This window comes from Gossypium arboreum, chromosome 8 (genome assembly GCF_025698485.1).
Source record: "Gossypium arboreum isolate Shixiya-1 chromosome 8, ASM2569848v2, whole genome shotgun sequence".
Taxonomy (NCBI): domain Eukaryota; kingdom Viridiplantae; phylum Streptophyta; class Magnoliopsida; order Malvales; family Malvaceae; genus Gossypium; species Gossypium arboreum.
In genome coordinates this window covers 133,919,278-133,932,344 of record NC_069077.1, presented here as the reverse complement: position 1 = coordinate 133,932,344, position 13,067 = coordinate 133,919,278, and the positions used below count along the sequence as shown (strand labels likewise).

Genomic DNA, 13,067 nt, shown 5'->3' with positions numbered 1-13,067 from the left:
AATAACATGTAATTACCCTTTTTATGTATGTGATGCCCATATTTTCCAACATAAACCTATTATTCTTACATCAATCACTTGATATCAAAATCAAATTCTTATTTTCATTCCTCCAAGACAACTATTGATTTTTTTTTCATGAAACTAAGGTGACTAATATGTTTCTCTATTGATTTTACTAAGAAATCATCAAAGAAATTTGAAGAATTGAGCTTAGAAAAGCTTAGAAATGGTAGAAGGACCTAATTGTAATAAAAACAAAAGTTTGGATGAACGATTTTAGTGAGTAAACGTGAATCACGTATGAAAAATGAAAGGTTGTTCTCATCTTTTCTACATTTTTCCACTAAAATATCTTTTAATTAAATAATCAAAATAATTATTTGTAATTTAGTCTACCAATCACTATTTCACACAATTTCATCCTTAATCATTATCTTTTCCATAATTATCTAATTCATGTAATTACCATTCTACCCTTCAACTTATTCAATACTGGATCATAATTTATTTTTGTTAAATTTGACTTCTAATCCTTTCTCCTTGATCTTTCATTTCAATGTAACCATCTAAATCTTTTAATTTTCTTACTTTTGCCCCATCACTTTCCATTCTCCTACAATTAAGTCATTACCTCGAATTAATTTTTCCCATCTTGAAAATATTTTTAATTTTCTATCAACTCTAACTATTTTCTACACTAATACTCAAATTCCTATTGTATTTATTTTCTAAAATTCTCTAATATTTTTGACCCGACTCAATATTATTCCTAACTCTAAGGCATAACGAGTATTATTTTTTATCAAAATTTGCCCAAACTCTTCCACTTTCGAATGAACCTTCGGGTTAGGGCGAGTGACCTGACACATAATCAGGTCTACTCGAGAGTGATTAACAAAATTTATATTAACACTAAGGAAAAAAACAAAATTTATATTGACATAATCATAATTAGAGCGGCAAAACTTTTGTAATTTCAGATAAAAGATTAGTCTTAAATTTTGGTAACTAGTGGGCATATTATTAGTTCAATATGAAAAGTGGGTATATTCTTTTCATGTCAACGGTAAAGAAGTACAGACAATTTTCATTATTGAGGGTAAAAGGTGAAGAATCTATCTCCCATAAATAAATAAAAAAGGAAAGAATATGACCGTTGAGAGGAAGTGATACCATTGGCTTTGCCTCACCAATCCCCCAATCCCACAGCCAAAGCTGCCTGTACTTTCTTTGTATCTATGCAAAACCTTTATTAGACTTAGAATTTTAAAATTATTTTTATATAAAAAAATTAAAAATTAAAAATTAATTAAATTGAGTTACTTATTAACTAAATGTAATTAAATTAATTCGATTTTTCAAATTTAAACCGAGTTAAAAGGTCTTTGTCAACAAATTGTTTCCTTAACAAAATTTTGAAAAAAATTTGAAAAATATTAAATTTCCAAAATGTTATTAAAATTATTAGAAAAACTATGAAAATTAATTTACAAAAATAAAAAAAAGGTACTTTTATTTTTCCAAAATGATAAATTCAATATTACCAAATCAAGTTGATCATTCTGAAATATCTTGTTTTGTTTTGAAAGAGTTTTGCTCGAAATTTAATCATATTATAAACATGATTTTAATTTGACTTATTTAATTTTTTGTAGTTTAACTTGAATAAATTTATTCAATTCGAGTTTTATTTTACTCGACTCAATTTTAAAATTTTCAAATTGAATTAAAATGATAAAATAGGACTCACCAATTCAAAAATTTTCACTCGATTAAATGCTCACCCTTACATAAATTTATATCATATTTAAATATTTTATAATAGAATAATTATATTTAAGATAAATATATATTATTATGATAATAATTTATATTTTAGGGTTAATATATATATGGAGGTACCTAAACTTAGTAACTTATACTTACTTTATATGCATGTCAAAATGTGATAGGCTACCACGTGTCACCTTGTTATTGGTCATCAATGTCATGTTAGTTTATTTAACAAGGTTAATTAGGTACCTAAAAGAAGTACCAAGTTGACTTACGGTTTCCAAGTTTAGATATGAAGTAGGTATAAGTTGTCAAGTTCAGATACCTCAATATATATTAACTCTATATTTTATATAAATGTTCAAGATAGCCCTAAAACCTAAAAAATATAAGGGTAAGTTAGAAAATGGTCACCCAACTATGCCTTTTGTTCTATTTTAGTCACCCAATTATTAATTTTTTTTATTTAGTCACTAAACATTTCAAAATTAAATACTTTAGTCACTTTCCGTTAGTTCCTATCAAATGAATGATAGAAAGCTTATGTGAACTTTTTATTAGTCTAATAACAAATTTAGCTCTCTAATATTCATACATTCTATCATTTTGATCATAAATATAAAATTTCAACAAATTTAGTTTAAGTGTTTACAAAATTTGTCATTTTAGTTTAAATTCTAAAATCAATAAATTTAGCCCTCAAAGTTTACAAAATTTTCATTTTAACTTGAATCGTAAAAAATTAATTCTAAAATTAATTATTTATTTAGAATTCAAATTAAAATGACAATTTTGTAAACTTTGAGGGCTAATTTTTTTTTAGAATTTAAATTAAAATGACTAATTTTATAAACATTAAAGGCTAAATTTGTTGAATTTTTTATATTTAGGATCAAATTAATAGAATGAGTAAACATTAGATTCTAAATCTGTTATTAGACTAATAAAAAAAGCTCATGACAACTTCCCGTCACTAATCTAACAGCAACTAATGGGAGATTGGCAAAAATATTTAATTTCAAAAAGTTGGGTGACTAAATTAAAAAAATTAATAATTGAGTGAACAAAATAGAACAAAATGCATAGTTGGGTGACTATATTTGTAGTTTATCCAAAATGTCATGGTATAATCCAACGTAACGTAAATAAGCTGAAACCGTAACGGCTAAATCCAATAAAAAGAAATCAAATCCTAAAAAGGCTAAAACCTTAAAAGATGCTGTCCACTATTTGCAGCAACTTTCAAACATGTTGCAGATGATGCCTTAATCGTTCATCTGCTGACAAATTTTCAACACATACATGTTGTATGACAGCTTTGAGTTATTTATGTCTTTTGCTTCGGCTTCGCCTAGCTCAGCTTTACCCCACTTTCTTTACTTTTCTTTTCTTTTTTGCCTGTTTCACGTTTTGTAAGTCATATACCTCTCCCTGCCTGCTCTCATTTTCTTTGTCTTTCTCTTATTTTCTTTCATCTTTTGCCTCACTTCCTTTTACTTGTTCCCATTTTCTTCCACATCTCAGTCTTGTTTGTTTACTCTGAATCTTTTGGAGAGGGAGTTTTCTTCTATGGCTTTGCTTATTCTTCTTCTCCTTTTAGCAGTTTCTCAAACAACAGCTAGTGAAGGTAAAGGCTTTTTTTTTTTTAATCTTGTTGTCAGACCTTTTTTTTTCTTTTTTCTTTTTTTTTCTGTGGGAGCTGAAATGTGTAGAAAATTTTTAATGTTGTTGCAGATCCATATATTGGTGTGAATATAGGAACAGACCTATCAGACATGCCACACCCAACACAAGTAGTTGCTCTTCTTAAAGCTCAGAGAATCCAACATGTTAGGCTCTACAATGCTGACCAAGGCATGCTAGTTGCTCTTGCCAAAACTGGGATTCGAGTTATGGTGTCTATCCCCAATGAGGAACTACTTGGCATTGGTCAATCTAATTCCACTGCAGCTAACTGGGTGTCTCGGAACATTGTAGCACATTATCCCGCAACCAACATCACATCAATTAGTGTAGGTTCTGATGTTTTGACTACTCTTCCTAATGCAGGACCGGTCTTGGTTAATGCCATTAAGTTTGTTCACTCAGCCCTTGTAGCATCCCATTTAGATAAGCAAATCAAAGTTTCATCACCTATATCTTCTTCCATAATTCTTGATTCTTTCCCACCTTCCCAAGCTTTCTTCAACCGGTCATGGAATCCAGTTTTGGTCCCTCTGCTGAATTTCTTGCAGTCTACGGATTCATTTCTCATGCTTAATGCATATCCTTACTATGATTATAGGCAATCAAATGGTGCTATTTCGCTAGACTATGCACTTTTCAAGCCTCTTGCTCCAAACAAAGAAGCTGTGGATGCTAATACACTTGTCCATTATACCAATGTGTTTGATGCCATTGTTGATGCTACATACTCAGCCATGGCTTTTCTCAACTTCACTAACATTCCTGTTATAGTGACTGAAACTGGGTGGCCATCAAAAGGTGATTCCAATGAGCCAGAGGCGACATTGGAGAATGCCAATACTTACAACAGCAACTTGATCCGCCATGTGATGAATAAAACTGGAACTCCTAAGAACCCTGGGGTTGCTGTTAGTACTTACATCTATGAGCTCTATAATGAGGACATGAAACCAGGGCCATTATCAGAGAAGCATTGGGGACTGTTTGAGGCGAATGGTGACCCTGTTTATATATTACGCTTGACGGGATCGGGATCGCTGCTATCGAATGATACTACTAACCAAACCTATTGTACAGCAAAGGATGATGCTGATCCAAAGATGTTGCAGGCTGCTTTAGATTGGGCTTGTGGACCTGGCAAAGTGGATTGCTCACCATTGTTGCAAGGGAAACCATGTTATGAGCCAGACAATGTGATTGCACATGCAACTTATGCATTCAACACATACTATCACCGAATGGGGAAAACTTCCGATGCATGCGACTTTAATGGTGTTGCGGATATTACAACGACAGATCCAAGTAATTAGATCAATTGATGGCATGCATAGATACTACTATATTGAAAGCTTGTGCTTACTGCTTACTATATTAATACAACCCTTCTTTTCTAGATTGGATGCTTTCATTGGAAGAAAACTAACAGTAGTTTTGCTTATTGCAGGTCACGGTTCTTGTAGGTTACCAGAAAGGTAAGAATTACCCATTTTGCTTAGAGTTTTTATTTTGTTGCGTAAATTTAGTATGTCCTGTTAAACTAATAGTAGAAGCCTCACCCTTTTTTTGGTGATGAATGTTGCAGTCTTGGCAGGGATGGAACCATGGCAAATATCACCGCACCATTGATGAATTCTACTAGTTCTGATTCATCTGCTCGAAGTTTTTATGGCATGGGAGGTTTCACTGGCATTTTAGTGTTGATAAAAGTCATGCTATGGACTGTGATTTTCTTGTAGTGTATTTTGAGATGTTTTAAGGAGAGCTGTTCCCCCTGGTTTTAGGAAGAGTGGCTTATTCAATTTTGTACAAAGATGGAGGAACCAGACTTTGCTAAGATCTAATTAAATCCTTATTCTTTTTTCATACTGGATTTCCAAGTTTTTATCGAAGTCTATGTTAATGTGCATATTGGCAGTCATTGGATCTTGAGTCACAAAACCAAATAGTATGGCATGTCTCTATTAATATTGTCCTCAATGTTCACTTTGGAACAGTAAAATTATAACACATAACTATTTCATAAATTATTACATTATGACAATCATGTTTGGTTTTGGCTCTGGACTTTTGTGCAAAAACAATGTTTGAGAAAGGAATCATTCAGGCTTTGGTGGAAGGGAAGGAGAAGGAGCAGAAGCAGAAGATGATAAAGAGGAGAAGAGCTTCTGAGCCAGCACTTCATTTGCTGCATCTGATGGATGAAAAGCATCCCAAAATACATAATCTTTGCGCTCACTGCATAACTTGGAGTTTGGCAAGCATAAACCACCAATGCTCGTATCGACATTGCAGCATGACGTGTTTGAAACCTTAAAACCTGAAACAAATTCACAATTTGTATACTTTCAACTTATCGAAAACGGCAATGGGACTGAACGAAAAGGAGAAGAAAGATGATATGCCATACCATATTCTGTGGGGTTTTCGATCAAATCAAGAACCGCTGGATATGTATCGGCAAACATCATCTGCGCATTCGGGAGGCGTTTGTTTAATGAATTTATCAGCTTTTGCACTTCGGAGTTGAACTCCATCACCCATTCATTCACTCTTTTCAAGCATTGCCCCGTTTTCGATTTCACTCTCTGAGAAGGAATGCAGCCCAATGGCCCTAGCCCATGGAACAATATCTTTCGTGCTCCGAGCTGGTAAAGCCTCTGCCATTTCATTCCCATTGTTGGTTTAAAGTTCAATATCAAAACAAAAACTATAACTTGTTGATCAAGACAAAAGACTACTACTTATATACCAAAAACTGTTGCTCCAAATTTGATGTCAAGAGTTCAACAAATTCATCATGTGTGTACTGTTGCCCATCAGGTAGAAAGGGCTGCAAGAAATTGTTGACATAATCATTACTGCCTGCATAAACATCAAACAAAATTAAGTTTGTTAAGGCATCCTTTTTAATAAATTTTGAAACTTTTGTTTCAAGCTTACCAATTCCAATGAAGTAAGTGGCCTCATTGCAAAGCTTGTTTGCAGCCTGTGCACCTATTTTAGCCCCGATTCTTTCCTTGGTCTTTTTAAAGCAATTTATCTGATCATCAAATGTCAATCTCTGAATCTGCAATACAAAGAACAAAATTAATACTAGAAACAATGTAAATGAATGTACAAGTAGGTACTAGGTAGGCATTTTTATTACAAAATATTGGCCTGTTTCATTGAGAATTCCAGCTCCACCAGAAGCATAATTAACCCCTTGAAGGATTGCATCATCATTTTGTGACAAAGAAAGGTAAGGTGGTGGGGATGAAGTCCCAAGCTTTTCAGCTACAAATTCAAACAAAAGATTATCAACAAAAATTTTCCAGTTGTAAACTTTTAAATCAAAATTTAAATCGATAAGTACATAGAATATCGCCTATGGTTCGTCCATTCGTGAACCGACCAGTAGCTTTTCTGCCAGTAAAATCAATCCCATACCAGGGATAATCAGACCTTGCTAAAGAATACTGCAGATGGTTGTTGTTCCCTACTTCTGCCAGTGAATCACCAAAAACAAATGAGGCCAAAGATGCAGCAGTTGTAACTGAAACTAAAGTTCCTAATACCAAAACCATTGCAAAGACCAGACATTGCTTTGCCATCTTATTTGTTGATCTTGTTTTGAGTGTTTCAGAGCTTGTTGGTCATTAGCTTGGATTTACAGCAAATTTAAAGGCCATTTGGACACTTTTTAGTCATGCCCATTTCTCCAAGTTTTAACAAATTAGGTGACTAATTTCAAAACCCCTAAAAAATATACACAAAGGTTGGCCAACTCACATGATTTTAAGTCATCACAATTAGTATTCGGTAGGTTTTACTTTTACCATTGCTGGAACAAGAAGAGATTTGGCCAATGAGCACTGATACCACTCAGGCTGGATGATTAAATGATGGTGAAACAGTTAAGAAAAAGATTAACAGCAAAGCCCAAGTTTTGCTTGATTCACTCTCTCTATTTGTTTGTTGATTAATTTTTAATTATGGGGTTGAAGGAAAAGCAGCAGCTCTACCAAGAATGCACTAGGAAAAGGGAAGGGATTTTTTACTTTCCAATCTTCCGGAACACAAATTAATGAACTAAACTACATTTCTATGTTTTCAACGATTGGTCAAGTGGAGTTAGTGAACTCTTTTATAATTGCTTCCACTGTTTACCTTTTTTAAATTGTCAAGTGGACCTGCAAATCCATCTATGGTTGAATTATCATATAAACCCTGACTTTAGTAGTAACAAGCTTTTACCTTTATTTACAGAGGAGATGACCTCATGTGGATGTTTTAAATAAAAACCGTGATAGGTAACGTGGTATTTTCTCATGTTATGATTTTTGGAATATGATTGTTGATAAAGTTACTTTACAATTTTTGGTATACATTGAAATGTATTGATTAAAATCACCTTTAGTTCACCAAATACTTACCCAAGAATGTAATTATAATTTACAATTTTACTCTTATTAAATAAAAATAATATTGATGTGTTTAATATTTACAATAAATTTTATTAATAACAAATCTTTGAATTAAATATTTAATAATGATATTTTAATTGATATTTTTAAAATTATTATTTTAATTCATAATTTTAATTGAAAACAAAATTATTTCAAATTTATCTTGTATTTTCTAATATAATAATGTATGTATAAAACTTGTTTTGGAATGAGTATTATAATACAATTGAATCTTCAATCAATATAGCAAAAGAAAAGAGAGAAAACAATAGGAATTAAATATAATATATAAACAATATATTATTTATGTCGAAACCACCCTTTTTATTTTAAAATTTTAGATTTTTAATTAAAAGAAATGGGGAATCGACTTTTTGAAAATGGAAATATGGAGTCGCCACCGATCCTTTTGTTTTGGTGTGATCGGATCACCTAAAAATTTGGTTATTTTAATAAAACATTTTCGGTTTTCTAAAACAACGGTTCTGGTCTACGAAAATATGAGAAAACGGGCTCGGGAGTCGGTTACGTATGAGGAAGGATTAGCACCCTCGTTACACCCAAAATTGGTACCAAATCGATTAAATACTGTCCTTATATCTAAAATTAAAAATGTTTTTGAAATGTGGTTCTTGTTAATAACATTTGAATAGCCCGGGTTGGCTGCCAAAAATCTCCTTGTTTTGACATCTGAAAAATTTTATTTGAAATTCATAAGAGGATCTCAACTATTTAGTCCAACGAAAAACCGAAACTCAGCACAGTAGGGCACGATTCCTCGAATTTCCGAACATCGAACATTGCCTCACTTTAGAAAATAAGTGTAAAATTCCGAAGAGATATTCGATTATTTTGAACAAATGGAAAAGCGCAACCCAGCACGATAGGGCTCGATTCTCAAATCGCCAAACATCGAACATCGTCATCGTTTTAAAAGTTTTTAATAAACATGAGTGAAAACCAAAAGGAATATTCGATTGTTTTGAGCAAACGAGAAATCACAACCCAGCACGATAGGGCATGATTCTCAAATTGTCAAACACCGAGTATTGCCTTCGTTTTGAAGGATTTTTAGAAGACACGGGTGAAATTCTAAAAGGACCTTCGATTACTTTGAGCAAACGAGAAATTGCAACCCAACACGTTAGGGCACGATTCCACGAATTACCAAGTATCGAATATCGCCTTCGTTTTGAAGAATTCTTAATAGTTATGAAACTAGCTTAAAATGCATTAATTCGATTTGAAATAAGACGAAATTAATCATAAAATTTGGGTTTTAAAAAACCACATTTCAAAAGTCAAGTAAAAAAACGATGAACGGGGTAATATGTGTATGCATAAAAATATGACAATGGAAAAATGAAGATAATACAATTTATTTAATCAACTAACAAGAACTTAAAACTAAGTGCATGGAATATAATTAACATGGCAATATAAGAAAAATGAACAAATAAATAATGCAACGATAACATGCATGGGAAACAAAACGATCAATACTAGGCACAAACAAGATGCAAATCAAAGACATAATATAGTATAAAACTATTTTAAAATAAAGACGAATAAATGGACACATAAAATATAGATTGATGAATTTGTATATGTTAGAATTAAGTGACCCAAATTCTTATTTAAATAAAATACGATGGAAAATAAAATAAAAGTAAAATCCATATAGAACTAAACTTCTTTTATTTTATTTTAGAATAAGGTTTTAAACCTTATTAAACTCCATCTATTTTATATTGATTAGGATAAGGTGTTTCAATCCTACTAGAATATGGCTTTGCAAGCCTATAAATAGACATAGTCTATTCCTCTTGTATTTGAGTAAAAATTTTTCGACATAGTGAATTTTCTTCTCCTCTGCCGTGGTTTTTTCCGAAAGGGTTTCCACGTAAAATTTATGTGTTCTTTATTTTATTTATTTTATTCTATTTTATTTTTCACAAATTGGTATCGAGCTTAGGGTTATTCATCTCGATCACGGTAATGGCGTCTTTGAAGTATGAAATTCATTGTTGGACCGCAACACTAGATTTGCGTTGTGGCAAATTAAGATGCAAGCAGTTCTTGCAGATGGATCTAGAGGATGCCTGCTAGGATAGATAAGATGCCTTCGACATTAACAGATGAAGAGAAGAAGCGTAAGGATCGAAAGGCATTAACACAATTACATCGCATTTGTCCAACGAAATTTTGCAGGATGTGATGAAAGAGAAAACTCCATTGCATTATGGAAGAGGCTAGAACAAATATGTATGTCGAAAACTCTAACAAGCAAGTTGCATATGAAGCGTCTTTATGCTCATTGTTTGGAGGAAGGTGCGTCAGACACGAACACTTAACATGTTTAAAGAAATTCTCTCAAACTTGGAGGCCATGGAGGTTCGAGATGATAAGGAAGATCTAGGGTTGATTCTACTTTGTTCGTTGCCCCGTCTTATTCAACCTTTAGAGACACGATTTTATATAGCCATGAGTCTCTCACAGTTGATGAGGTTTATGATTCTTTAACCTCGTATGATAAGATGAAGCATCTTGTGGTTAAACCCAACTCTCGGGGAGAGGGTCTCATTGTTCGTGGGAGACAAGACCGAATGTTGATGATGATCGTGGTAGAACACAGAACGGAATCCTCGTGGTAAATCTAAGGGTAGATCGAAATCTTCAAGCAGAGGTAAAACTTGCAACTTCGCAAGAAGAAAGGGCACATTAAATCTGAGTGTTATAAGCTACAAAATAAGATTAAAAGGAGGTGCGAATCAAAAGGAAAACAACCGGAAAATTCGGTGAAGGCGATGTTGTAGAAGACTACAACGATGGTGAACTTCTAGTTGCTTCATCAATGATTCTAAAGTGGCGAGTGGATACTTGATTCAGTTGCACCTTCCACATGAGTCCCAATCGGGATTGGTTTACAACTTATGAAACAAGATGTCAAGGTGTTGTTTTGATGGGAAATAATGCTTCATGTAAAATCGCGGTGTTGGAACAATTAAAGTTAAGATGTTTGATGGAGTTGTCGAACACTTAGTGACGTGCGGCATGTTCCGAATTGAAAAAAATTTAATTTCGTTGAGTACTCTTGATTCAAAAGAATGCAGATACACAAACTGAAAGTGGGGTTTTAAAGATTTCAAAGGGTCCTTGTTGTGATGAAAGGGCAAAGAAAGATTGCCAAGTTATATGTTTTCTGAGGTTCTCATCACATCGGTGATGCAATTGTCGCTTCCTCTTCCTTGTCGATGATGATATTACTAAACTTTGGCATATCGCCTAGGGCATATGAGTGAGAATGGCATGGCGAATTAAGCAAAGAGGACTTCTTAATGGGCAAGGAATTTGCAAACCAATTTCGTGAGCACTGTGTTTTTGGGAAGCAAAAGAGAGTTCGATTCACTAGAGGAATCCATAACACGAAGGAAACGTTGGAGTATATCCATTCTGATCTGTGGGGGCCGTCCAGAGTGCCTTCGAGAGGTGGAGCTAATTATATGCTAACCTTTATTGATGATTTTTCCAGAAAAGTTTGGGCGTTCTTCCTGAAGCAGAAAAGCGATGTGTTTTCCACATTTAAGTCTTGGAAAATTATGATTGAAAACAGACGGGAAAATAGATAAAATACCTCCGCACAGACAATGGCTTAGAGTTCTGTTCTGATGAGTTTAATAGATTGTGCAAGTCAGAAGGGATCATGAGACACTTGACAGTTCGTCATACTCCACAGCAAAACGGCGTTGCAGAACGAATGAACAGAACGATCATGGAGAAGGTTCGATGTATGTTGTCAAATGCCAACTTACCGAAGTCATTTTGGGCGAAGCGACCTCTCTCGCATGTTTTTGATCAACCGATCTCCATCCGTTGCCATTGAGAAAAGACTCCACAAGAGGTATGGTCTGGTAATCCTGCTAATTATTCTGATTTAAAGATTTTTGGGTGTCCTGCGTATGCTCATGTTGATAATGGAAAATTGGAACCGAGATCCATTAAATGCGTTTTTCTTGGTTATAAAGCTGGTGTAAAAGGCTATAAGTTATGGTGTCCTGAAAATAGAAAAGTTGTGATTAGCAGAGATGTTGTTTTTGATGAAACTGCTATGCTACCTAACTTATCTCTTAAAGACTCTTCCAATAAAGAAAACCAAAAGCAGGTGGAGCATCAGTTAATCCGAATCAACTCCTCAAGCCAGTACAAAAATTGAGAATAGAGTTGCTTCTTCACCGCAATACTCTATCGCCAAAAACAGGACAAGAAGAGAAATTAAACCTCCAAAGAAGTATGCCGAGGTTGATCTAGTTGCTTATGCTTTAAATGTGGCTGAAGATATAGATGCGAATCAAGAGCCATTTAATTATTCTGAGGCGATTAGCTGTGAAGACTCAGAAAAGTGGATGTTTGCTATGCAAGAGGAGATGGAATCACTCCACAAAAACGAACATGGGATCTTGTAAAACTTCCTAAAGGTAAAAAGGTCATTCGTTGTAAATGGGTGTTTAAAAAGAAAGAAGGACTCCATGAGTTGAAGAACCCAGATATAAAGCAAGGCTTGTTGCAAAGGTTCTGATCAAATTCGAGTGGACTTCACAGATGTGTTCTCTCCAGGTTGTTAAGCATAGTTCGATTCGAGCTTTGCTTGGTATTGTGGCCATGCATGATTTGGAGCTTGAGCGGTTAGATGTAAAACGCATTTTGCATGGAGAACTTGAGGAAGATATTTACATGCAACAACCGAGGGTTTTATAGTCTCGAAAAAGAGGACTATGTTTGCTTGTTTGAAAAAGTCCCTTTACGGTTTGAAACAGATCACCAAGACAATGGTACAAGAGGTTTGATTCCTTTATGACTTCTCATGATTTCAAAAGAAGTAGTTTTGACAGTTGTGTCTACTTTAAGAAAAACAGTGATGGTTCTTTTGTGTATCTACTTCTTTATGTTGATGACATGTTGATAGCAAGAAAAGATAAAGAGAGATAAGAAAGGTTAAAGCCCAACTAAGTGAAGAATTTGAGATGAAAGATTTAGGACCAGCAAAGAAGATACTTGGTATGGAGATTCTCGGAGATAGAAAAGCAAGTAAATTGTACCTAAGTCGGAAGGGTACATTGAGAAAGTTCTTTGCGGGTTCAATATGCAGAGTGCTAAGCT

At 33.8% G+C, this 13,067-nt stretch overlaps 2 protein-coding genes across 2 annotated transcripts; one reads left to right on the top strand and one right to left on the bottom strand.

The window, feature by feature from the left end:
• Nucleotides 1-3,015: 3,015 nt before the first annotated feature.
• Nucleotides 3,016-5,325, top strand: LOC108467645 (glucan endo-1,3-beta-glucosidase 2-like). The gene is made up of 4 exons (XM_017768361.2): nucleotides 3,016-3,403; nucleotides 3,511-4,764; nucleotides 4,907-4,934; nucleotides 5,045-5,325. Exons 1-4 carry the CDS (start codon nucleotides 3,346-3,348, stop codon nucleotides 5,196-5,198), a joined length of 1,494 nt encoding a protein of 497 aa, XP_017623850.1. The 5' UTR covers nucleotides 3,016-3,345; the 3' UTR covers nucleotides 5,199-5,325.
• A 67-nt stretch (nucleotides 5,326-5,392) lies between these two features.
• Nucleotides 5,393-7,093, bottom strand: LOC108467646 (GDSL esterase/lipase At5g37690). Its single transcript, XM_017768362.2, has 6 exons — nucleotides 6,818-7,093; nucleotides 6,611-6,738; nucleotides 6,403-6,529; nucleotides 6,212-6,324; nucleotides 5,870-6,119; nucleotides 5,393-5,779 (listed from the first exon to the last, which is right to left on the bottom strand). The coding sequence occupies exons 1-6, from the start codon at nucleotides 7,053-7,055 to the stop codon at nucleotides 5,559-5,561; spliced, it is 1,077 nt and encodes a 358-aa protein (XP_017623851.1). The 5' UTR covers nucleotides 7,056-7,093; the 3' UTR covers nucleotides 5,393-5,558.
• Between the last annotated feature and the right edge of the window lie 5,974 nt (nucleotides 7,094-13,067).

Excerpts from the sequence above, each read along its gene's own strand:
- LOC108467646 (XM_017768362.2), bottom strand. The coding sequence starts at position 7,055 with ATGGCAAAGCAATGTCTGGTCTTTGCAATGGTTTTGGTATTAGGAACT. Across the intron at positions 6,325-6,402 it reads CACTTACTTCATTGGAATTG|GCAGTAATGATTATGTCAAC; the intron begins GTAAGCTTGAAA and ends ATGTTTATGCAG. Across the intron at positions 6,120-6,211 it reads ATTTGGAGCAACAGTTTTTG|AGGCTTTACCAGCTCGGAGC; the intron begins GTATATAAGTAG and ends ATGAAATGGCAG.
- LOC108467645 (XM_017768361.2), top strand. The coding sequence starts at position 3,346 with ATGGCTTTGCTTATTCTTCTTCTCCTTTTAGCAGTTTCTCAAACAACA. Across the intron at positions 3,404-3,510 it reads TCAAACAACAGCTAGTGAAG|ATCCATATATTGGTGTGAAT; the intron begins GTAAAGGCTTTT and ends ATGTTGTTGCAG. Across the intron at positions 4,765-4,906 it reads TATTACAACGACAGATCCAA|GTCACGGTTCTTGTAGGTTA; the intron begins GTAATTAGATCA and ends TGCTTATTGCAG.